This window comes from Achroia grisella, unplaced genomic scaffold (assembly GCF_030625045.1).
Source record: "Achroia grisella isolate CSIRO2021 unplaced genomic scaffold, CSIRO_AGI_Agris_v1 utg794, whole genome shotgun sequence".
NCBI lineage: Eukaryota > Metazoa > Arthropoda > Insecta > Lepidoptera > Pyralidae > Achroia > Achroia grisella.
Window position 1 is genome coordinate 1,356,809 of NW_026713026.1, and position 23,248 is coordinate 1,380,056.

A 23,248-nucleotide genomic window follows, 5' to 3' on the forward strand; every position below is an offset into this window, starting at 1 on the left:
TGACTTCATGTTCATCATATCATCCTCCACTGGTGCCCCGCCAGCGTAATCCGTTAGCGCAGGCGGGTGTACCATTCCATTATCATCCTATAAAAAAACCTCGATTCGATGGCTGCGCATACGATTCCTCGCTTGAAGCAAACAATTGTACCAATGAGTATGATTGTTTGAAAAGTTGTTACTATACATATTATGTATGTCTCTACTATGTGTCTACAGTAGTTGTCTAGTACACTGCTTAGCTTGGGGATAGATAGGGGGGAGGGGGGTACCGGATAGTCATTAAAGTGTTTAGGGATCAAATCAGCAATTCTCTGGTTTTTGGTTTGATAAGTTTTAGAGTACCAGATAATTATCTGGGACGAAGGTTCCAGATGCTAGCGGTACCTCGCGGCAGAACTAATATATTAAACAAGGCGCTCATGACGCTCGCACTGACTACTCTCAATCAAATACCAGAAAGAACGGATTTGTTTGTATATAGTCTGTTATTGTTTGTATGTAGTGTGATATCACAAAAACAACATTGTATGTTATATGTCACCTGAACGAACATGTATAATATATTATTAGATACACTATTGTATTGGGCTTAGGCCTGTAATAATAGTTGTGTGAGTAAATAAATAAATGATGAGTAAATATGTCAATTACCTAAATTGTGGTAATTATAGCATCTATTACAGATTTATTTTGCTGAGAATATTTGAATACGAATAAAGTTACGAAGAGTGACCTGCCCTCTCTCAGATTATTTTGCTTTTTATCGGTATTCCTCAACATCGGAGAGTTTATTATAGTTGACATACAAAGTTTTCTGTCTCCCAGATTAGATCTCAAGACCTTGGCGTGATCATGCTGTAACAATCTGCTTTTATCACAAAAAAAAAACTCAAACTCATCGATATAAAGTATTTTATTTACAAATGATTGCAACAATGAAGTACAGACGATGCAATATAATTACAGAGTATGTTCAAAAAATGGGAAACGTATAATATCTAACGGTACTAAAATTATTTTTATGTAAAATTTATACAATCGACGCGAGCTCCGTACCATCGAGTGCGAGTGGTTCAGCACGCTAACCTACACTACATCTCTCTCCGATATACACGTAGCGGTCTCTCCGTCCTCTTCTTACACATACACGGAAACGGGGACACGCGCCCGAGAAGCGTGTCACTAAAGCTCAGCGAATCAGGCGTCGGCGACCGAGAGGGCCGAAGGAATGCGCGACAATAAAACATTAAGCGGCGCCGGACGTGGCTCCAAGTGCGCGAGTACCTGAGTCGAAGTTTAGTACCAATGTTTTGAGCCCTTTGGTACCAAAGTTCGAGCAAACATTTGCACTTTGCCGCCAGCCTTCGATTTTAAGCGCACCTCGAGGCGGTCAAAGTTCAAACGTGTGCATAGTTCTCTTCTGAAGAGATGATTACGGAGCGAGTACAGCGAGCACACACGATTGCAACACGTGTTAAAATAAGCGTCGGAAGGATTTAAAATATTTCGAAAAGTTTGAAGCCATGCCCGTCGCCGGAGATTAAGGATACACGAAACCGCAAAAGAACCGGTCTCAGAAGCACCACGTGGGACCTAGCGGCGGCGGCGGCTACACGGCGTTGAGCGCGCGCCGCGACGGGCCGTACTCGTCGGCGGCGTCCCGCTCCCGCGCGCGGCCCCGCTCCTCGCGCGCGTACTCCCGCCCGTACTCCTCGCGCGCGTACTCCTCCCGCGCGTACTCCTCGCGCGCGTACGCCTCGCGTGTGTAGTCGTGGCCGTACGCCTCGCCGCCCGCCGGGTACTCGGCCGCGTAGCCCTCGTGGTAGTCGCGCGGGTAGTGGTCCCGCGGGTAGCGCTGGTACCGCTCGCGCGGGTAGTACTCCTCCTCGAGCCGCTCGGGCCGCGCGGGCCGCGGCCTGCCGCCTGCGGGCAGTCACACCACTCGATACCGGGACGAGGCGCCATGCGATGCCCGGTTGAGAACTACCGGTCGAGACGCCTTCGTCCCGTCATAAAACTCAAAATACATGCAATTGACTAAACACCCCAGTTAGAAAACGTCCGGAACAAAAATGGACTGTCTTCATTCGAAATAATAAAATTTCACTTATGGAATAAACTCTCGGGGAGGAAGCGGGGGCTGGAGAGCACACTGCAAACGGCACACGGGCGGTCAATGAGGATCGGGGGCACCCAGACTTACGGCGGCCGAGTGACCTAGTGGCTACCGATTACGACCTAGGACACTAGACTGAGCGACATCTGCAGTAGCGCCTCGCCAGGCTTGCGCACTTTGCCGGGACAAGGCAGCACGACCTCGGCGGAGGGCGGCGGCGTCGGCGTCGCTGTGAATAAGCACATAATAAGCGAACCCCGGGGGCAAAGCCAGACGCGTTAGAATCAGGCGTATGTCGTCTTGTCTTTGTGTTCCGTGTACTTGTAGATCGGCCGATGGTCGAGTGATTAGACAGAAATGAAAAGGACCGCTGCCCGGAGCCCCTATAAAGAACGTCCACTATGTAGAAGCTTTAGGTTAATGTTGAGCGAAATCAAACGAGACAGTTAGTAAAGCGACACCCTCAATCGCTAGTGAAGCTGGTTAAGCGGGCGGGAGCCGCTAAATATGGTTAAAACCTGGATGGGAGGCCATCGGCGGAGTATCTGCTATAGGGATACTGGAATTATGGTCTTCGCTCGGCTGTTAGTGGGCTTGTCCTGAGGCTTGTACTGAAATGAACAGGCGGGAGTCAATGGGCTGTTGGATTTAATGGACATTGTTCTAGGACGTTCCATATGTCCAGGATTTGGGAGTTACAACATCAAATTACAACATAGAATGGTTTAATAACCTCGTTAGTAATAATGAACACAACATGTAATGTAATTGTACATCGAGTCAAATATTTAGAATACAATTTATTTCTACTAATATTTGTAAGAAATTAATAAAACAAATTCCCATCTGTTGAAAAACATGATACTTGTAATCAATATGCTTCATATTGATCACGAGTATCATGTTTTTAACATAACGCCAATTTCTAACTTAAAACTATAGTACTAATGTGAAAATGTTACATGAAGATTTATTACCTCTTTCTCTCTCGTAGTTATAGGAGTCTGATCTTTCACGGTGTCCTCCAGGATGTGCGGGGGGATCAACAGATGGAATATAGGGTTACACATGCAGTTATGGCGTTCATTAATTCATTTATAAAAAGAGTAATCGAAACGGTGTATTAGATAAGTGGTCAGATCATAGAATTGATTATATCATAAAGTTGTAACTTAATTATAGTTATAGCGTTTCATAATATACTTAATCATTACTGACATGATGTCATTTCTTGTTTAATATTATTTCGTAGCTGTTACCATTTATATAGAGAACAATATTAATGTTGTGGTATTCATTAAAGTAGACGGGATACCATTTATAATAAGATTAGTTTGGATTCGTTTCAGCAAAAATTGCGATTAGTTAATACTTAAATACTTAGTATTGTAGGTTATGGTAAAAAAAAATATTTAGAAAAAAAGGTGAATACTGTAATTTTAACACAAGGAATCCAAATAATCTCAACTTCTATAGAAATGCCTATTGTATGTCAATAAAAATTTACAATAGTTGCGTGATGATATAAAAATACTACCGATAAATATGTTCAGGAGAAAGTTAAAAAGATGGCTGATCAATAAGTGTCTTTACTGTTGATGAGTACTTTAATTCATGAAGTAGGTAATCGTAGTACTTTGACCAGAAATTTAAATTTAATTTAATAATGATTAAAATAAAAATGATACTGAGAAATATGTATATCTACTCTTGTAATAATAAATAGACACTGTTAATTTTTGCGTGCCAGTTTCTGGTGAAAAGTGCGATACATAAATTATAATTTATTTAAAATCCTGTAAACCACTTTTCAGGCAAAATAGAGATATTTGTATTTGTATGACATAAGTGCTAAATGTGTTCTCGTATACGTGACGGAATCGTCATAAATCGTAAACGCCGAGCAGCTCGTGAGCATGGTGATGCACCATGCTCACGAGCTGCTCGGCGATTACGATACGTCTGCTATATTAATTACTAGGCTATGAGTGCGCGTGGCCGTATGTCAACCATATTTCACACTCGACTGCGAATGCGCATGGCCGTACGTCTGCTATGTTACTCACTGGGCTACGATGCGGCACGGTACACGCGGCAATACGTCAGTCCTATTACTCAGGGAATTGCGTAGTGTATAATTCACCAGGCCGTGGCGTGCTGTGCGGCGGCAGGTCGGCCCCGGCGCCCCCTACAGCCGTTGTCGCAGTAGGTCTGTGTGACTCACCAGGCTGCGTGTGCGCGTGGTGCGCGTGGTGCGCGTGGTGCGCGTGGTGCGCGTGGTGCGCGTGGTGCGCGTGGTGCGCGTGGTGCGCGTGGTGCGCGTGGTGCGCGTGGTGGGCGTGCGGCGCCGGACGCGGTGCCAGGCCGGCGGCGGCGCCCCCTACAGCCGTCGTCGCTGTAGGTGTGGTGTGTGACTCACCAGGCTGATCGTGCGCGTGGTGCGCGTGGTGCGCGTGTGCGCGTGTGGTGCGCGTGGTGCGCGTGGTGGGCGTGCGGCGCCGGACGCGGTGCCAGGCCGGCGGCGACGCCCCCTACAGCCGTCGTCGCTGTAGGTGTGGTGTGTGACTCACCAGGCTGAGCGTGCGCGGGGTGCGCGAGGACCCCCTGCGGCGCCGGACGCGGCGCCAGGCCGGCGGCGGCGCCCCCTACAGCCGTCGTCGCTGTAGGTGTGGTGTGTGACTCACCAGGCTGCGCGTGCGCGTGGTGCGCGTGGTGGGCGTGCGGCGCCGGACGCGGCGCCAGGCCGGCGGCGGCGCCCCCTACAGCCGTCGTCGCTGTAGGTGTGGTGTGTGACTCACCAGGCTGCGCGTGCGCGTGGTGCGCGTGGTGCGCGTGGTGGGCGTGCGGCGCCGGACGCGGCGCCAGGCCGGCGGCGGCGCCCCCTACAGCCGTCGTCGCTGTAGGTGTGGTGTGTGACTCACCAGGCTGCGCGTGCGCGTGGTGCGCGTGGTGGGCGTGCGGCGCCGGACGCGGCGCCAGGCCGGCGGCGGCGCCCCCTACAGCCGTCGTCGCTGTAGGTGTGGTGTGTGACTCACCAGGCTGCGCGTGCGCGTGGTGCGCGTGGTGGGCGTGCGGCGCCGGACGCGGCGCCAGGCCGGCGGCGGCGCCCCCTACAGCCGTCGTCGCTGTAGGTGTGGTGTGTGACTCACCAGGCTGCGCGTGCGCGTGGTGCGCGTGGTGCGCGTGGTGGGCGTGCGGCGCCGGACGCGGCGCCAGGCCGGCGGCGGCGCCCCCTACAGCCGTCGTCGCTGTAGGTGTGGTGTGTGACTCACCAGGCTGCGCGTGCGCGTGGTGCGCGTGGTGGGCGTGCGGCGCCGGACGCGGCGCCAGGCCGGCGGCGGCGCCCCCTACAGCCGTCGTCGCTGTAGGTGTGGTGTGTGACTCACCAGGCTGATCGTGCGCGTGGTGCGCGTGGTGGGCGTGCGGCGCCGGACGCGGTGCCAGGCCGGCGGCGGCGCCCCCTACAGCCGTCGTCGCTGTAGGTGTGGTGTGTGACTCACCAGGCTGCGCGTGCGCGTGGTGCGCGTGGTGCGCGTGGTGGGCGTGCGGCGCCGGACGCGGCGCCAGGCCGACGGCGGCGCCCCCTACAGCCGTCGTCGCCACAACCGGCGGGTGTGTCGCACGCCAGTATGTCTGCAGTGTAACAAACTCCACTCATTTTTTTTTTCTTTTTTTATACCGTATTGGTGGCAAATAAGCTTACAGTTCATATGGTGGTAAACTGTTACAGTAGCCTATGGACACCTGAATACCAGGGGTATCACGTGCGCGTTGCCGACTCTTAAAAAACCTTAATATTCTTGAAAAACCCCATGCTGTAGTCTCTTGAGAAAACCTCGGCAGGTAGTTAATTCCAAAATCTAAGTGTACGCAGGAGGAAGTTGCTCTGTAACTGCAGTGTCCGAAACTACTCGGGTTTTAGTGTGTGGGGATGAATTCCCTGTAATTTACTTATATAGTCACTCTCATCGAAATCTTAGCAGCAACTCACTTTATCAATTCATTGAGTGAGCTCATAATTACGCCGTGACTTAACTAAATATAGCTAGAAAAGTCATCAGCGTAATGGGCGCCATAAATTGAAGTTGATCAAATAATTTAGTCTGGGTACCCATATTGAAACTACTACTACCAATCACCTTCCGTTAATAGTATTTCTAAACCGATACGATATTTAAACCTTCAAGAAAAGAGCTTATTGCTTCTTAAAAGGCAGGCAAAGCGCTTATGGTATCCCTGGTGATCATTGCTATCTCTTACTATGAAGAGATCCGCTTTTCGCCTTTTGCCTCTATGCTATGAGCAAAAATACTACTAGTAATATAAACAGAGCTAAAACGCCCGTAAATACTTTGGTGGTAGCCATGAGTGATTATTTCTAAGAACTAAACTGTTATGTGTTCCGACTCTTAACATCACTGTCAAACCTCATCCTTCAAATTGGATTAAACTAATTAGCTGAGATAGAGGTAAATATTGAGTAACTACGACTAACTGTTACACTATCGATGTCAAAATATTAATCACATACCTCTAAATACTCAGCAATGTGTTCACAAGCGTCCTCAAGTTGGTTCTCCTCGAGGATGACGTCAAACATGTCCGGCGGACACTGCGACAGCTTCTCAGCGGCCACCATTTGCACCGACAAGTTTTTACTCTGTCCTTTCCCGCGTGACTTGATCAGCCGCTGTAATACCTGAAAAATATAAATTTTAAGACATTTTATTTCTATTTTCATAACCACGTCCTTATTGCTATCAATATTAGATTGACCTCCACAAATTTATGGCATTCTGGTCAATGTTTGAATAGTAAGTAATCTGAGATTAACTGATCTGATCTTAATTGACAGTCATCCTTTTCATCCTACTTTAGTGTAAAAGTAATTGCGATTAAATTATTGAGTCGAACTTCTTAGCATTCCGTGGATTAACCGTGTAAGTGCCGGGTCCATTGTGTGGCAGACTGGGAAACTCCGAGCAGTTCTCAGGACTTGTGACCCAGGTTAAGTTTTAAGCGACCCCTTTGCCGATGTACATCCACACTCACTTACACCGCTCGTGTTTTTCTTCCTGCCCAGCCAAATTTGATAAGCCAGTACAGTTTCAGATACACGTTCTAATGTAGAACTTACTACAGTTCTAGACAGGCCAAGAACAACACAAAAAAATAGTAAATTCCCCATCAATTTACTCTATTAAATTATATTTTATAATGGTTTGTCGGCATTGACCTCAAATTTGTCGCTATATTGCCATCAGCGCATCTTAAGTAGTGTTCATTACAACATGGACACTTGACAATACTATAAACCCAAATATGAAAAACTAAGGGAGGATTCTCCGATTCGGGATTTACTTTAAATTCTTCTCTGTTACTGAGAGAGAGAGAGAGAGAGAGATATAGAGACTGTTTGTTATTGAAGTGTTTCTTACCTTTGGGCTAGAAATCTTCAAATATACAATTGTTGGGGCAAGCGATGTCTTTGCTAACTGTGACGGATGGTTTATCGTGTCACAATCTAGCACCACCAACTGTAGGGTCCTCGCTAAGTCGAATATCCGTTCTATTTCAGCCTGCAGTAATAAAAATTATCATGTAATTTAGTTTAATATTATAACACATATTTAGTTTAGCATACCCATGCTGGTTAGTAATAAAAACAAGTGCTGAAATGTCTCGTTATAAAATGTTCAATATATGTAGATGTTAATAACACAACGTTCTTAAAATGTAATTCTGTACAAACATTATTTAAAAGAGCAATACGCAAATTTCTTGCTCATTCTTCTTGATGAATCTGCGTTCCGAATGTGTTAATAATTCCGAATAACAAAATATGACTATTGAAAACTGCTTATACTAAGTTTATTTGAATGAAAATTATTTCTATTTCTATAAGAAGTTTGTAGACGAAATTTATATATTGTTAGGTAGATACAGGTTTTAATGTTACTTATTAGAATTAAAATATTTACCCAAAATTCGTAGACTGTCATTTAATATATACAGACTAACCAATAAATAAAAACTGCATAATAGATTTTGCCGGTGCTTCAGGCATTATCAGAAACAAATTAATCGATAGACTTGCCGAATCTTCAAATTGCATATTTAGTTCAACTCATTGCACTGTTTTATTTGCCCTACATTCTATTACATTTTTGCTGTTGCATTGATCATTTATAAGTATTATAACAATTATGTTTCTTGATTAGTTCGTGCTATTACTTGCGTGTTTGTGATGTGTTAAATGAATGGAAGCCAGTTATCTACAATGTAAAGCATCGCCAATATTATTGTAATGAATGGTGATGATTGTTTCAATACTATTATCATCTGTTACTGAGCTGTTTGCGAGATATTGTTATGAAGACTGTTAGTAAAGTCTCTAGAAGACAAAGGCGTTGATGGTGGTTCTTGTTTGCTATGAATCTTTATGTAATGCTTCTCTATATAGAACGAAAGTTCCATTCAAGTATGGTTGGATAAAGAGTATTTTTATTCTATTCTGTAAATTATCTAGGTTGCTGATATATTATTATTTTATATCTTTTCTTTTTGTAGTTTATAGAAAGCATCATGGTACATTAGTCATTTATAGAAAAGTTCATTTCAAATTATCTTTTAGTTCTTTGTCGTGAGCATGAAAATCAAGTACTGTAACGTTTTATTATATATACTCTTATTTATATTCTATCCTATTGCACCAAATATAGAAAATAATTTAAATAGTAAATTTACATTAACTGATACAAAAGGCGGTCTTATCGCTAAGCGATTTCTTCCACACTACCTTTCGGTGGTAAGAGAAACTAAATCTGTTTTAATTCTTCAAACTGAAGTAAATTATTGTCTTTATTCAGATTAGTCTATTTCATCACATACACTAGACTTTCGTTCATCTATTTTACTTTATATATCACATTATTCTTTTTTTATAGCATGATAATTATTCGATTCAAAAATTGCATAAACAGTGACCACCAACAACGAACGACCCGTGTCTCGTAGAAACTCCAGGGAATGTTAAATTAGGAGCTGTAAGCTCTAACTACTGCCACAATGTCTACCCATGTTCACCGCACCTGAACCTCGGCTAAGCAATTTGACCTGGAGTTTGACCTGTCCATAATTGGTTTCTTTGGCGGGTTATTGAGTAACGATCGCTTTGCCAGCGAGATATCGGCAGACACCCTCGTGATGATAATCCTGGAACACAATCAAGATGTGATTACCTGGACTTCAGCGAGGCAGGTGGAACGCGAGTTGGACCGTTCCATTATCGCTCTTTTCGATGGATTGTTGAGGAGTGAACGCTTAGCTAGCGATATATCTGCCATCACGCGGGTTATTATTATCCTGAAATGTCATATTATGTATTCATGAATTAAGGCTCTATCTATATATCTTAATATATAAAAATTCCGTGTCAAGTTCTTTGTTCGCCATGAAGTCGTAAACCACTGAAGCGATTTTGATGAAATTTTATATGTATACTCGGTAGGTTTGAGAATAGGTTGTTATTTATTTTTTATAACCCTAAGTACTAAGGTTGGCCCATACCCAAAAAGTAATATCTTACTGACAATTTTTTTACGATTCGACTTTAAAAATACATGCAATCAGAATATTTTACTCTTCTATCATCAACACCTATTTTTTTAATAGCGATATGAATATAAATGGCAAAATAGTGTTTGCCGGGACAGCTAGTATAACATACGTAGATAAGCCTTGTCATAAGTGCCTGTAATAGAGGTACATGATTAAAGATATACTGATTTGATATTAACTTAATTATGACGGCCTCGATGATATAGTTTTTGATGATGATTGTGACTGATGATGCCTCGTTTAGAAGCTAATCACTAGTCGCAATACGGGTGATCTCAATAGATCTAATAACGGTCGGAATTAGTTCACTAGTAAGAAAGGACGCTTCCACTAGCGGTGGTCAGGTTTCCGCACTGAATGTTTGTGGTCTCACACCAACACTTGCCGTGGTAGCTGAATAATAAAGATATGGTTTACCCTGTTTTACATAAATAACTACGCGAAATGTAGTTTGTTATTAAACTTTCTTAGTATCATGTGAACTAATGGCGGGAGTTGTTGGTAATGGAGATTAGTGACATTGCTATCAATGTCAACAGATTGATCTCCAAGTGAAACCCACTCGAACATTGCATTTAATTCTTAATGAATTTGGATGATAATGAACTCTTCATATCATTCTTCATGTCATCCCAGGGACTGACTGCACTGATATCTCTGACTGATTTATTTCGTTACTCAAGTAACAATGAATATTTATTTACTACTAGCTGTTCTCAAGACTTCGTCCGTGTGGAATTTAACTTTACTTTTCTAAAATAAAAGTAGCCAAGTTATTTCATTACATCAGCTACCTGCCAAAGAAGTCCCGTCAAAATCGGTTCAGCCATATCAGAGATTAGCCGAAACAAACAGACAGACAGACAGACGAAAATTGTAAAAAATGTTATTTTGGTGTATGTACCGTATTTATATTCATATGCATGTGGTAAAAAACGGTTATTTCAATATTACAAGCAGAAACTCCAATTATATTTATATGTATAGATAAAGGTATTTTTATGTATCGTTAAAAGGCACCAATTAAATTATAACAAATATACTTTTTCGTTCAGTTCATATGATACTGACCTGCCCTCAAACCTTCTCTTTAGAAAGTCAAACAGTGCCTTTTGCATCATGTCAGTAACTTCATATCCCTTGAGCGAGGGTCCCACCAGGACCACGGGCCGCATCGAAGGCACCACGTCGTAGGGTGTGCAGGCCTCCTGCTTTTTGAAGAACGGTTTCCGCTTGTCCTTGCCGGCCGGCAGGGCTCCCGCACCGCGCCCTCGTCCTGCCGAATCTGAGTCCTCACCTGAAGAGGAGACAATATTTTACGATTAGTTTCTTAACATTCGTCTTATAAAACCACTGAATTTCCTTATTGGTGCTAACAGTCAATTATAACATTGGCTACAAGTTACCTGATCCACTTCTAATAATTATTATTTTTACTAATATTGGAAATGTATGTCTATCTATTTATTAGCTATTAACGATTAAACGGCTGAACAGATCTTAATGAAATTTTGGTATAAAATAGATTGCGCCACAAGAATGGACCTATTTCAGGCGTCCATAGGCTTACCTCCTTAGGTTCTTAGGTAACCGTTTATCATCAGATATGCTTGATTGCCACTATCGTGGTACAAAAATATGGACAAAGTCATACCTACCAGCTAGTTTCGTACATTATAAATCCGTAAGTATTTCAAGACCTTTGTTTTTTACTTTTTCACTCAAGAAATACTAAACGGATTTAGGTGAAATTTGGTACATAAATAGATAGAACATAATCCATATTAACACAGTAGATACTTATTATCCGAATATATGCAGGTAGCGTCGCGGCATATGGTTAGCCTGCTGTAATTGGCTAACGGTGCACAATGATCGATAATTTACTTAGTTTCTATTATCCAACACCTTCAGAACTATTTCTGAACAGGTAAAAACGTTATTTCCATTATTCATCACTTCAATAGAATAATTGCTCAATAGCTAAATAATTCCTATGTGTTTATTACACAATAACGATTAATGATAAATTTAATGGAATATGAAATAATTCAAATAAAACGGTTTGGAAGAATTTTTTATATTTTAAAGGTCGGTATAAAAAATGCTTCAACATACTTCGTTTACTAGAAAACGCTCGTGTTTTGACAATGTTTAAAGATTTTAAAGATTCTTTTCGATCGTTTTTTAATATTAAACTTGCATCCAATGTTTAGAAATTAATTATTAAAATTATATTGTTTTCCATAGATAGAAATAAGTTAATCAAATATATAAATAATTATTACCCTTAAATAAATAAATTAGATATTTTGACTGGACCTATTGCACGTTAATTTCACTTTTGATTCGCTTATCGTATTCAAATACTTATAAATAAATTTAAATAATCTAAAAGGATATATACAATGTAATGGATAATGGTATCAAAATGAATGTAATAAATAATATTTTCCAATATAAAATTACATAATATATATTAAATTATAATAGAAAGGGCCAAATCATATATTTTATAAGAACATGTTGGTGAAACTTGACATAATTTCCTGGTGTTTACATGTGTGAGTGATCTTACCTCAATTGAAGTTAGAAGAATCTGAAAAAATGACAATAGTGGGTGCTAAAACCAGGAAATCTCATCAATTTCCACCTGTTTTTATATACTTGTGTGTGTTGTATGTATACAGATAGAATATTAGGGAAAACAATGCGACCCTTTGGCGGAATATGGTTTCAAAATATTAATTATACTGTATATTTACTGCGGCGTCGCTTGCATGAAATATAGCCAATGTTATAGTCGGATAATGGAGCTTTCCGTATGTGAAATTCTTAAAATCCATTAAGTTATTAAAGAGATTATCAGTGATAAACAAAAAAACATATCTTTTCAGTTTCTATTCTCGTTTAGGTAGCCAAGGAATATACATAATATATAGTAAACTTCAACTACGGAATATATACATATTATAATTAAACTTTTATTTATTAATTCTTAACAATAAGTATTGTATTGTGTTTAACAATAATTCGTCGATTAAATAGAAAAATGTCATTTTTCAAAATTAGAAGCTAGACTCCTTTTATATAAGTCAATTAAATTAACCACGCCGTCTTAATCATTATCTAAATACTTTTAAAATTATGTATAATAAATTCTCTGTGTAAATTTAAAACTTTAAAAGAAAAATAATTTAATTTAATTAAAAAAAAAATACTTTAAATGCTTGTCTTGTAAAAAAATGTACATTTTGAATACTACCATTTTTCTATTTAACCGACGAATTGTATTAAAAAAATTATCCAAATCTGAAATCTGAACAATGTTCAAATATTATCTTTATAAATCTGAAATTTATCGATGAATCGTATATCGAATAGATTTTACATTTAGATATTATTATCTGAATATAAACTCTAAACAATATCAAATATCTGATATAAAACAAAATTATTTTCACAGCATAACATGACCGTATCACTACTAGCGGCTCCTCAAAACCTCCTCCAGTTAGTGAACTTGTTTTTAAATTTTATACATATATATAACACATAATTTAATATTCCAAATTCAGAGGGTCGCATTGGTGTACCCTAGGGTCTGTAATGTGGTATGCTCATATGGCTCGCGTGACCAATAATGGTTTTGAGCGCAAAGCAACTATGATCACATTGTGTGGTCCTGATCTAACAGTCTAGTCTAAATATTATTGAGAATTTAAATAGTTTATACATGTAATTAGTAAATCACGATCTTACCACGGTTATCACGGGTAAACTGAACACTTTACCCGTGATCATGGCGGTTGAAACCCTATCGAAATATCGGGAACTCAATAAAAATAAAACATTTACTAATTATACGTATAAATAATGACCGCATCAAACTTAAAACATTTAAATAGTTATCTCAATAATATATGCATTTGTATCATTTTGTTTAATTCCAGTACCATTAGCATGTGTGAGAGGACTAACATTTAGTGCGGAACCCTGACCAACGCTTTGGAAGAGTTATGACCATAAGAAACTAGGTACTTTGGTCGCCGACCAGTCAACATTAGGCTTCCAACTATATCTCAACTCTATTCATTGATGATGCCTCGTTTAGAGGTGAAACACGTGTTAGAATATCCGATAACGTATTGAGCTTGATCGGTAGAAGGGAATTCGCGATTTTTCAATTATCCAGGGTTATTATTATCTCTGTTATTTATACGGTAGTCGTCATGAAGCAGCAGCGCGAAAGAGGGACCTTCCGGAGGACACCGACAAGCCCCGAAAGGAGCCGAGCGCCTTTTGTGCTTGTTACCACGGCAAAGTCAGTAAATATAATAATAAAATTTAAATTCTGTAACGATTCAGCTATTAGACAACTTCAAAAATGTGTATTAGTGGAGTTACAGAGTCTCCAATAATCTCTAATTTGCATATATGAAGATGTAACGCTACTACCATCATATTTCTGGCAAAGCGCTTCATGGTTACACAGTGGGCTAGAAATTCAGACATCCCACCCACTTTCCTCCACGAGAGTTTTGTGAAGAATTATTAAACGTTAAAAAAGGGAACAAAGCACTAAACACCAGTGCTTGAGAACGAAATCTTAAATTAGGTACTAGTTGTCTGCTTATAATGAGTTAAGTTGTAGAGTGTTGTGCAAAAATAAGCATATTGTAATAGGTGCTAGTAGTGCAATGTAAATTTAAATTGATATTATTATATATTCTTTATATAAAATGTAATTGTTGAATACATCGAAATTTTGTATAATCAAGATAACTCTCAGGCTCATAAACGCATATTCTTCGTGCTTGCTTGCATGCTTGTCTCAAATCAATTTTCGTTCCCCGCGCATTTCGTACGACTGACGTACATAATCAACATATTTCCATACAATTTCATAATATTGAGCATCATCCAGATAGTCTATTTCAATATCTTGTCACATAAGTTCATTTTAACTGTGACAAGAGAATACAAATAGATCTATGAGCGAGATTATGCGCTATGAGAGTTTATGGCGCAACAGGTGGCCAACACACGTCAGACGTATCGAAACGAACGTCTAGTTCATAAAAACGTTTACATGTAAATTTGGGAACTGACGAAGAACGTATAGCTGTGACACTGGCCTTCTCATTGACGAGTTCCATTATGTCAATCATAGACGAAATTATACATTTATAGAAGAAGCATAGATACAAATGGCACAATAAAGAATAGACTTCTATGAAATTAAATCTTCTTGAATAGCGGGATTTAGACTTATTTACAAAAAATAAAACCTCCTTTTAACGTACTTTAACTTCAAAATGTATGGTCACTTTCTAATAAGTCAACAATGTTGTTTAAAAGTAAATCAAAACGATTTTTACAGCTAATATTTTATATAACTTCCGATTTTTCGTAAATAGTGAGGCACAAGATGGCGGCCTATGAACAGTGACGAAAAGGGGCGAAAAGGGCATTATACGAGCAGCCGGCGAATGGAACGGACGCGTTGTGCGCGTGTCTCTAAAAAAAGATTTATTACAAGTTTAATGTTTCTGCAAATACACTATTGTTAGTTGTATTGTTTTTAAGTGAGTTAACGACCACTATTTAGTTTGAATTAATTAATTAATATGATTTGTGCCTATAAAGTTGAAAGAAATATATAAATAGTAAAAATTGCATGTTCTAGACGTTTGATATCATTATCTCTGAGTACAAAATATAAGATCTGATTTGACCATAACGATCCTACCTACCGTCTTTAAAATAGAACCACGATATCGTGTGCACAGTGCAGTTCAGTTTTAAACGCTCGAAGTGTAAAACTACGTATAACTAAAAAAAGTTCAATGTTTTAGTGTTTCGTTTGCTGCCGGTAACGGCTATTGAATGCAGTAGCAAAAGCAATGTCATAAAGTAGCAGGAAGCATGGGGTGAGTGACGTACCGGGCGTGGGAGGGGTGCTACCTCTGCTGGCCAGCGGCGGCGGCGCGGCGGCGAGCGCGGCGGAGGCGGGCCGCGGGCCCCGGCCGCGCGCCGCCAGCGCCGCGCGCACCGCCTCCAGCTTCACCGGCGACGGGATGAAGCCGATGTCGCAGCCCTCTTTCACGAGACGCCCGATCCACCAGTTGTTGTCGTATTTCTCCTGGAACCGATCAATGTGAGGATTAGCTTCCGTATGGAAGCCCTAGTCATGCGTATGCATGATGACTAGGGCCCTCACAGGACACTGCAAATTGAACAAGCATATGGCTAAGCTAGGCCTATGCACGACAAGTATCTGCAGATTCTGCCAAACTGAAGAGGAAACGCCGCTTCACATCCTATGTGGTTGTAGCCCACTCATGCATAAACGAAATATCTCCTTTGGAAAGTTTACACTGTTTCCCGAGGAGATAAAAACGATCGCTCCTAAGAATATCCTTCAATTCTTGTCCCTGACGGGTATAGGTAGCGAACTCTGAAAAGGGCGAGCACAATAGATCTATGTAGGTCGCAGTGCTACAGGTGCTACACATCTGACAATAGCCCAAACAACCCAATAAAAAAAAATAGCTTCCATAACTTTAACAATATATAGATCTGTTGCCATGCAAAAAAATCATATGTTTACGATATGGTAGTGAAATTACTGGGCTGCTCATTAACAAAAAAAATGCCTAATAACTATGTTACACCACCATGTCGACGACATAAAAATGAATCCACAGATACTTATTAAATTAAAAATATTAGTAAAAATCTAAGTATACCCTAAAACAATACACGAGAATGTCTATAGTTATTGTTCTTGCTTTATTTTTCGCCTCGGCAATCAATCATCAGGCAATGAATAATATTAATTGCCTGATGATGTTTCATTCAGAGGCGAAACACGTATCGCAATATGGGTGTAGATTCTGTAACTACCGGAATTTGATCACGAATAGAGGTCGTAACCAGAGCTTACAGTAGAGAAGGTCAGGTGTCCGCAATGAATATTTGTGATCTCATAGATACCAATTGTAGCGGAATTAAATAAAATAATATAAATCCATTACATATTTAGGATTCATTATATATTTTGGTTCCTGTAATAATTGCCTTCCAAATAATTAATAGCATGATATAAGAATAAGCTGATTGTGTCTACTTCTGGGCATACCTTGATGTGCAGGAAATCGCGCACGTCGAAGGAGATGGCGCTGCCGTGAACGGGCGAGTCGTCGTCGATGGTGCCATCGTAAGACACGTTCGTGCGCACTGCGAACGCGACGGGCTTCGACTGGAAATTATTAAAAATGTGGATTACTAACTGTTTTTATGGTAATTGGTATAGCAAACAAATTGTCGGCCCACACTGTGGTAATCATCTCTATGTAGGTACATGAATAGCAGGTTACCGTGACACCCGTGATATCGTGGTGCCTTTCTGGAGTACTGAGATTTAGAATCCATTTTTAATAAGTTAAACTTAATGTAAGGACTTTTCATTAGTTATGATTTATTCTGCTGCTCATTCGGAACTTAAATTCATCACAACAAGAATGGGCACAGTAAGTACCTTTACTTACTGTACCTTGCCCATTACTTGTTTACTCTCATTCTCCCATAATCAATATTACTCTTTGAAATAAATGTTATTTTCATTCAGCATTACATTTTTAGGATTTTGTGTAGCAAAGTTGATATATATAATAAATAGTTGCCTGACTAATAACACAAGCAACCCCTTTCACGAATATAAGAAGTGAACCAGCCAGGCATATGTTGAGGAGCCCAATGACCAGTCCCACCACGCCGCTGCTTGTGGCGTGACAAGGACATTTGTTTCACAAGTGATCAAGACTGACAGAAAAAAGGGCGAGCACAATAGATAGAGGTCCAATCACCAGACAATAGCTCAAACAAACCAATAAAAATACAGACGAATAAAATTTTTATTTATTGTCACCAATCAAAATACTTCTTATAAAGGAAGCTGCTTGGTAGAAAAATATTAGAGACAGTGGCACGTAGCCGATATAATAAAAAGTGTATCTCGTTTTAGATAGTACTTAAATGAGAAGAGCTTACCCGTGCCTTGTCGAGCTGCAAGAGTGCCTGCGCTTCTTTCTCGCGGCGCAGCGCCTCCTTGTCTTCGTCCAGCGACAGCTCCGATGATGGCTGCGAGTAGTTGGAATCTGCTGAGCCCTGCAATATATGTAAATACTTTATTACTTACTGATTCATTAGTATCTACATTTCTATACTAGTATTATAAAAGGTCAAGTTTATAAGTTTGGATAGTCACAATAATTGCCGGTATTCCGTGACGTCTGGTGTCTGTAAAGACACCAAGAGGCTTCTCCGCTTCTGGGAGGAGCTTGGCTGACTATTCTATAGTACTATTCTATATACTGACTATAGTAGTATCGGCACACGCATAACGTCCAAATCAGAGGCTAAGTGCGGATAACTAATGTTAATTGTTAATATTATATTGTTTTTTTCTTATACTATTATGGTGCCAAACAGGCATACTGCCCATTTGGTGGTAAATGGTTACCGCAGCCTATGGACGCCTGAAACATCAGGGATGTTATATGCACATTGCCGACCCTTAAAAGACCTTAACCCTTCTTGCATAACCCCATGCTGAAGTATCATGAGAAAACCTCGGCAGGTAGTTCATTCCACAATCTAAGTGTACTACTGATCCAATTCTGAAAATTCTTTTAGTGTTGGATAAATATTTTTTATACTCTTTATCGGGGAAGGCTATAGGCTACATAACATCATGCTTCGGCTAATAGGACCGTGCAATTAAACGTGTTAGGAAAACGGGAAAAATTGACGTAGACGAAGGAGTCAGCAGGTAGTATTTATAAATGGGGTTCTTTTTTTGACACCATTAAACTCTGTAATTATTAGTAAGAGTCTCTTTTAAAGCATGTATATGGTGCATCAACCTGCACTCACATTATTAGCGAAGACCAGTGGAAGATGGGAATGTTAGAAGTCAGGTCAGTTCGCATATCATGGCGAATTCACCAGGAATTAACGACATAGAGGTCGACCTGACATAGTACATTGCTAACAATCAGGAAATTGCTAGTATGGGCATTAGTGCAATGCCCATACTAGCAATTTACTGATCTTCTGGTCAGTTTTGAATAATTACTTACAGTTCACAGCCGAATGCTTTTGGATGGCCATTTAATATCACGCTATAAACTTTAGAAACTGAGCAAGAATTAGAAACATCCAGAGATATCCTAAGTGAAAACGATATAATAACTGGGCCAAAAGTGTGTAACGACACGATGGAAGAAAATCCAATACGGCCGCTGTTTCTTTTAAAATATACTGCTAGTGAAACCGCAGGGCATAGCTAATCATGTGTAAAAGGACTGCACTCCATTGAACGTATATGTATCATCATTATCATTACATAGTACCTATAAAATAAAGTCGCTGTCGCTATCTGTCCGTCCCTATGTATGCCTACATCTTTAAAACTACGCAACGGATTTTGAAGCGGTTTTTTTAAATAGACAGAGTGGTTCTAGAGGAAGGTTTATATATATAATACATGTACACCCGTGCGAAACCGGGGCGAATAGCTAGTCAATAAAATTGTACTCGATTTTTTCGGCAAGAAAACATTAAACATTATTTATAAATATACCTATATGTATATTTATAAATAATGTTTAATGTTTTCTTACACCGTAAAAGAAAATCATGCGGGTTCTTCGTAGCATTAATTGTAGTTTTAATTATAATGTTTGTCTGTCTATACATTCAAATAATTAAGTAAACAAATTACTATTTAGTAATTAGTAACTTAGTTTACGATGGTAGCTCATGCACGGGATTTTGACTTAATGTTAGACATAGACACCGATAGTACACAATAAAACAAAAACAATTAGAATAGAATACAGAATATTATTTAGTCAAATAAACCTAAATTTAAGCAAATTTGAATAGATATACTTATTTTTTTAATCTACCGCTCATTCGGTAAGCTGTCTCATCACAAGAAGGACGAATATGAAACTTGTGTGTTGATCTTTTAAATAAATGTTGTAACTTTACATTATTAAGTTGAAATGTGTGAATACAAACTACTATTTAGCAATAATTCATTATAGTCAAAATATTGAATACACGAACTGGTTGAGTAACTAAATAAGATTAAATAAGTAGATCAGACTGGTGCCTACAAGCAGCACTCGTTCACGAGTATGACGGATGAGCCAGCCATCATAGCGCTCGACCATATTTTAGGGAGCCCAATGATTCAGCGGAATAAAAACTCTGCCTTAGTTGCTTTAATAAAAATGGTTTCAGTAATGTCTTACTATGTTACTAATACTTGGTTATAGATGGCGCTGCGTGAATTCTCGTGAGATTATTGTTATTATAAATTAATATTATATTTTAATATGTTTTTCTCTTCTCTCTCTCTTTATAAATAAAATAATATATTTAAAGTAAAATAACGATATACACTGCTTACCAACGGCTTGTAGGTTGTCATTGGTTGTCAGGCGAGGCGTGACGACTGCATGCAAGGCACAACACACATAAATGACATAACATGCCCCCCTCACATCACAAGTACGGAGAAGGCAAGAATCAGACGCACACAAAATAAAGGCACAAACATGAACACATTGCATCAACATAGTTTATCGGGTAGACAAGATTTTTTTTCGGACTACTCTAATGCTGCCGCAGCTGGCCTTTACAGCTTCACCGGACGATAATGGCGAGTACAGATGTCACTCCTAACCCGCGGAAGGACTTATGGAGCGGCTGAAGGCCAACTCCCGCCTGCCGGATGCGATCCCCGTTTGAATTGAACGGGGGATCTGTATTAGGTATGTTAGTGGGGGCAGTATTTATACTCGGTTTGTTATATATATAAATAGTATAACAAATTAGTAACAGACATAAACAATAGTATAAAACAATTGAGAATTAAGAAAATTAGTACCTATGAGAAGTAGCCATTTTGTAGTATTTTATTTTCCCGCGCAAATAAATGTGCCACAGATTCACAATATTGCACGGCGAATTACAGTAGAATGTCGAGCGTGACATGGCTGTACGCAATGTTAATTTACATAAAATAAACCCAGACTGACATTATAAATCAAATTTGTAATTATGTGTAATAAATACAAATGATTGTACCGTCTGAGGAATCGAACCCGTGGCCATTGGAAGTAAGGCGGTGTGCAAAACCGCTCGACCATTGTGGTCGTCAAAAGTCAAAGTGTAAGGTATATAATTTAGTCGCTGTTTCGTGACCACAGGTGGTGCAATCTGGCTGAAAGTCAAGCGATTATTTTTATCTACCATTCGTGTTAAAACCCAATAAACTATATTAATGTACACTAAACTCGAAAGTTTAAAAGTAATTAAATTTACTATCGACACTTTGTAGAATATCATGCAAAATATTAGTTCAATTTATAAAAAAATCTTTCTTTTAATAAAAAAAATATAAATCGTCTAACAATAACAGTAACGGTCAATAATGAAAGCATTTTTTTTGTCAATACAGTTATAATTGAATATAAGATAGATAGATAAGAGGTTTTTTGTATATTAGTACACACATATAGGCTTGTAATTAAGCCAATACAGATTATATAAACCAATACAATACAATATGGGTAAACCTGCATGTGTGTGCTACAGCAATACTCAAGAATCAAAACACTGATTTTCAGCTATGTTCTCCAGGCTGAATGTACTTTTTTTAAGATGTAAAGATAAGAGGTTATTTAAGAAATATTTGATTCCTAAAAGAAATTAAATTATATCAAGAAGATAGTAAATATTGTCTAAAAAAGGATATTTACAAGTATGTCCACGATCTAAAACTAAAAGCCATATTACAAATATTTCTACACGCAACCATAATAACACCTCACCTTAGCCACAACATCCAAATACGTATAAATAGAAAAAAAGATATTTCGCACTGGCAACCATTTTCGTGAGAAACGACGAAAAAATAACAAAAACGGACAGTGACAAAGCCGAATGGTATTCAAAAATAGAATGTCGTAACTTTTTAAAATGTCATTGATTGACGGAGGTTTATAGAGTCGGGAGGTTCTGTTGAAGCACGATTGATCAAGAGGTTTGAATAGGACTGGAGGCCTAAGCACGGAGTTTTCGGCGGCAGACTGGCGGGCCGGGGTCGAGGTGTGACGTCATACCCGCCCCCGCTCAATAGCGCCAGCCTGCATATTTTACGCCCTTGTTTTTGGGGCAGAGCCAGTTAATGCGGTAGTTTTTTTATTGCTGTTGTTTGATTTATTTATTTATGGATATACTAAATAATTATTTCTATATGTCTATAAATAAGTTGTAAATAAATCATTAGCAAACAGACATGGCTGTATGGGTACTGTTCCTTATGCCTTTAAAGGTAAACAGAAACAAAACAATGCGATCTCGTTATGTTATCACGGACAATTTCATAACATACAAATTACAATATTATTAATAAGTTATTAATAAGTACAACTTGTTGTAATTACCTGGTGATATTTATATTAGAACTAGCTGGCCAGCGTAGCTTCGTCTGCATTACACTTGCATGACATTGAACGTTATATTTCGCCCAATTTACATAATATATTTTTAAACTATACCCTTATGTGTTATTCTGATATATAAGCAATCTTACTGTTATCCAGTAGCTTTTGCGTGAAAGAGTAACATCCATCCATACTCACAAACTTTCGCATTTAGAATATTAAAGATTTTTTGGCGGGAAAATCGCATTCCATTTTTAATTTTTATTTTTATTGTGAAGTTTATCAACTATTTATTCAATCAATCAAATCATTTATTCGCAGAATACAGTACTTATATGTGTATACAATATTAAATATAATGTCCAGTGTATTCAGCTTGCATACAGGCGTGCAAATTTTTATATTTTTTTATATATTCATATATTTATGTCATTCTGATTCGTATTTCGATCCCCGTTTGAATTGAACGGGGGATCTGTATTAGGTATGTTAGTGGGGGCAGTATTTATACTCGGTTTGTTATATATATAAATAGTATAATCCCATCAAAAACATAAATGTGAAATGATAGCCGAGTTTAATATTATGATATATGCCTTGATTGTTGACTTCTACGACAAAAGAGATGAGATCTAAATGGGTGCCAAGTTCAATGGTCTATCCTGAAATGTATTTATAACAATATAAAATATCATTTCTTCTTATAACTTAGGATAATATACTGTAGCCTAAGGTCTAACTTGGCCAGTTCTCATATACCAATTATTACTTTCGATTGCTAGTTACTACTAATATTAAAATAGGAACCGACAAGTAACATGTCATATTTCGTACAATAACTAAGTTATTTTTTTTTAATTTATACAACCACAATGTAGTGGCATCATGCATGATATTGTAAATGCCGATAAAAGATTTGTAGAAATTATTTTAATATAAGTTTGCTGTAAAGATTACTTCAAAAAGGTATGTTTAGTTTGAA

General features: G+C 39.2%; 1 protein-coding gene across 1 annotated transcript in view; it reads right to left on the reverse strand.

Moving 5' to 3' along the window:
• Positions 1-906: 906 nt before the first annotated feature.
• Positions 907-23,248, reverse strand: part of LOC131851605 (voltage-dependent L-type calcium channel subunit beta-4) — a 206,703-nt gene continuing 184,361 nt past the window's right edge. The window contains exons 4-13 of the mRNA XM_059202121.1: positions 17,795-17,911; positions 16,884-17,003; positions 15,686-15,884; positions 10,811-11,036; positions 9,361-9,484; positions 7,558-7,698; positions 6,651-6,818; positions 5,622-5,752; positions 3,097-3,164; positions 907-1,926 (exon numbers count right to left, since the gene is read on the reverse strand). Coding sequence (XP_059058104.1) covers positions 1,613-1,926; positions 3,097-3,164; positions 5,622-5,752; positions 6,651-6,818; positions 7,558-7,698; positions 9,361-9,484; positions 10,811-11,036; positions 15,686-15,884; positions 16,884-17,003; positions 17,795-17,911 — 1,608 coding nt within the window. The 3' untranslated portion in view covers positions 907-1,612. The remainder of the gene's footprint in view (positions 1,927-3,096; positions 3,165-5,621; positions 5,753-6,650; positions 6,819-7,557; positions 7,699-9,360; positions 9,485-10,810; positions 11,037-15,685; positions 15,885-16,883; positions 17,004-17,794; positions 17,912-23,248) is intronic.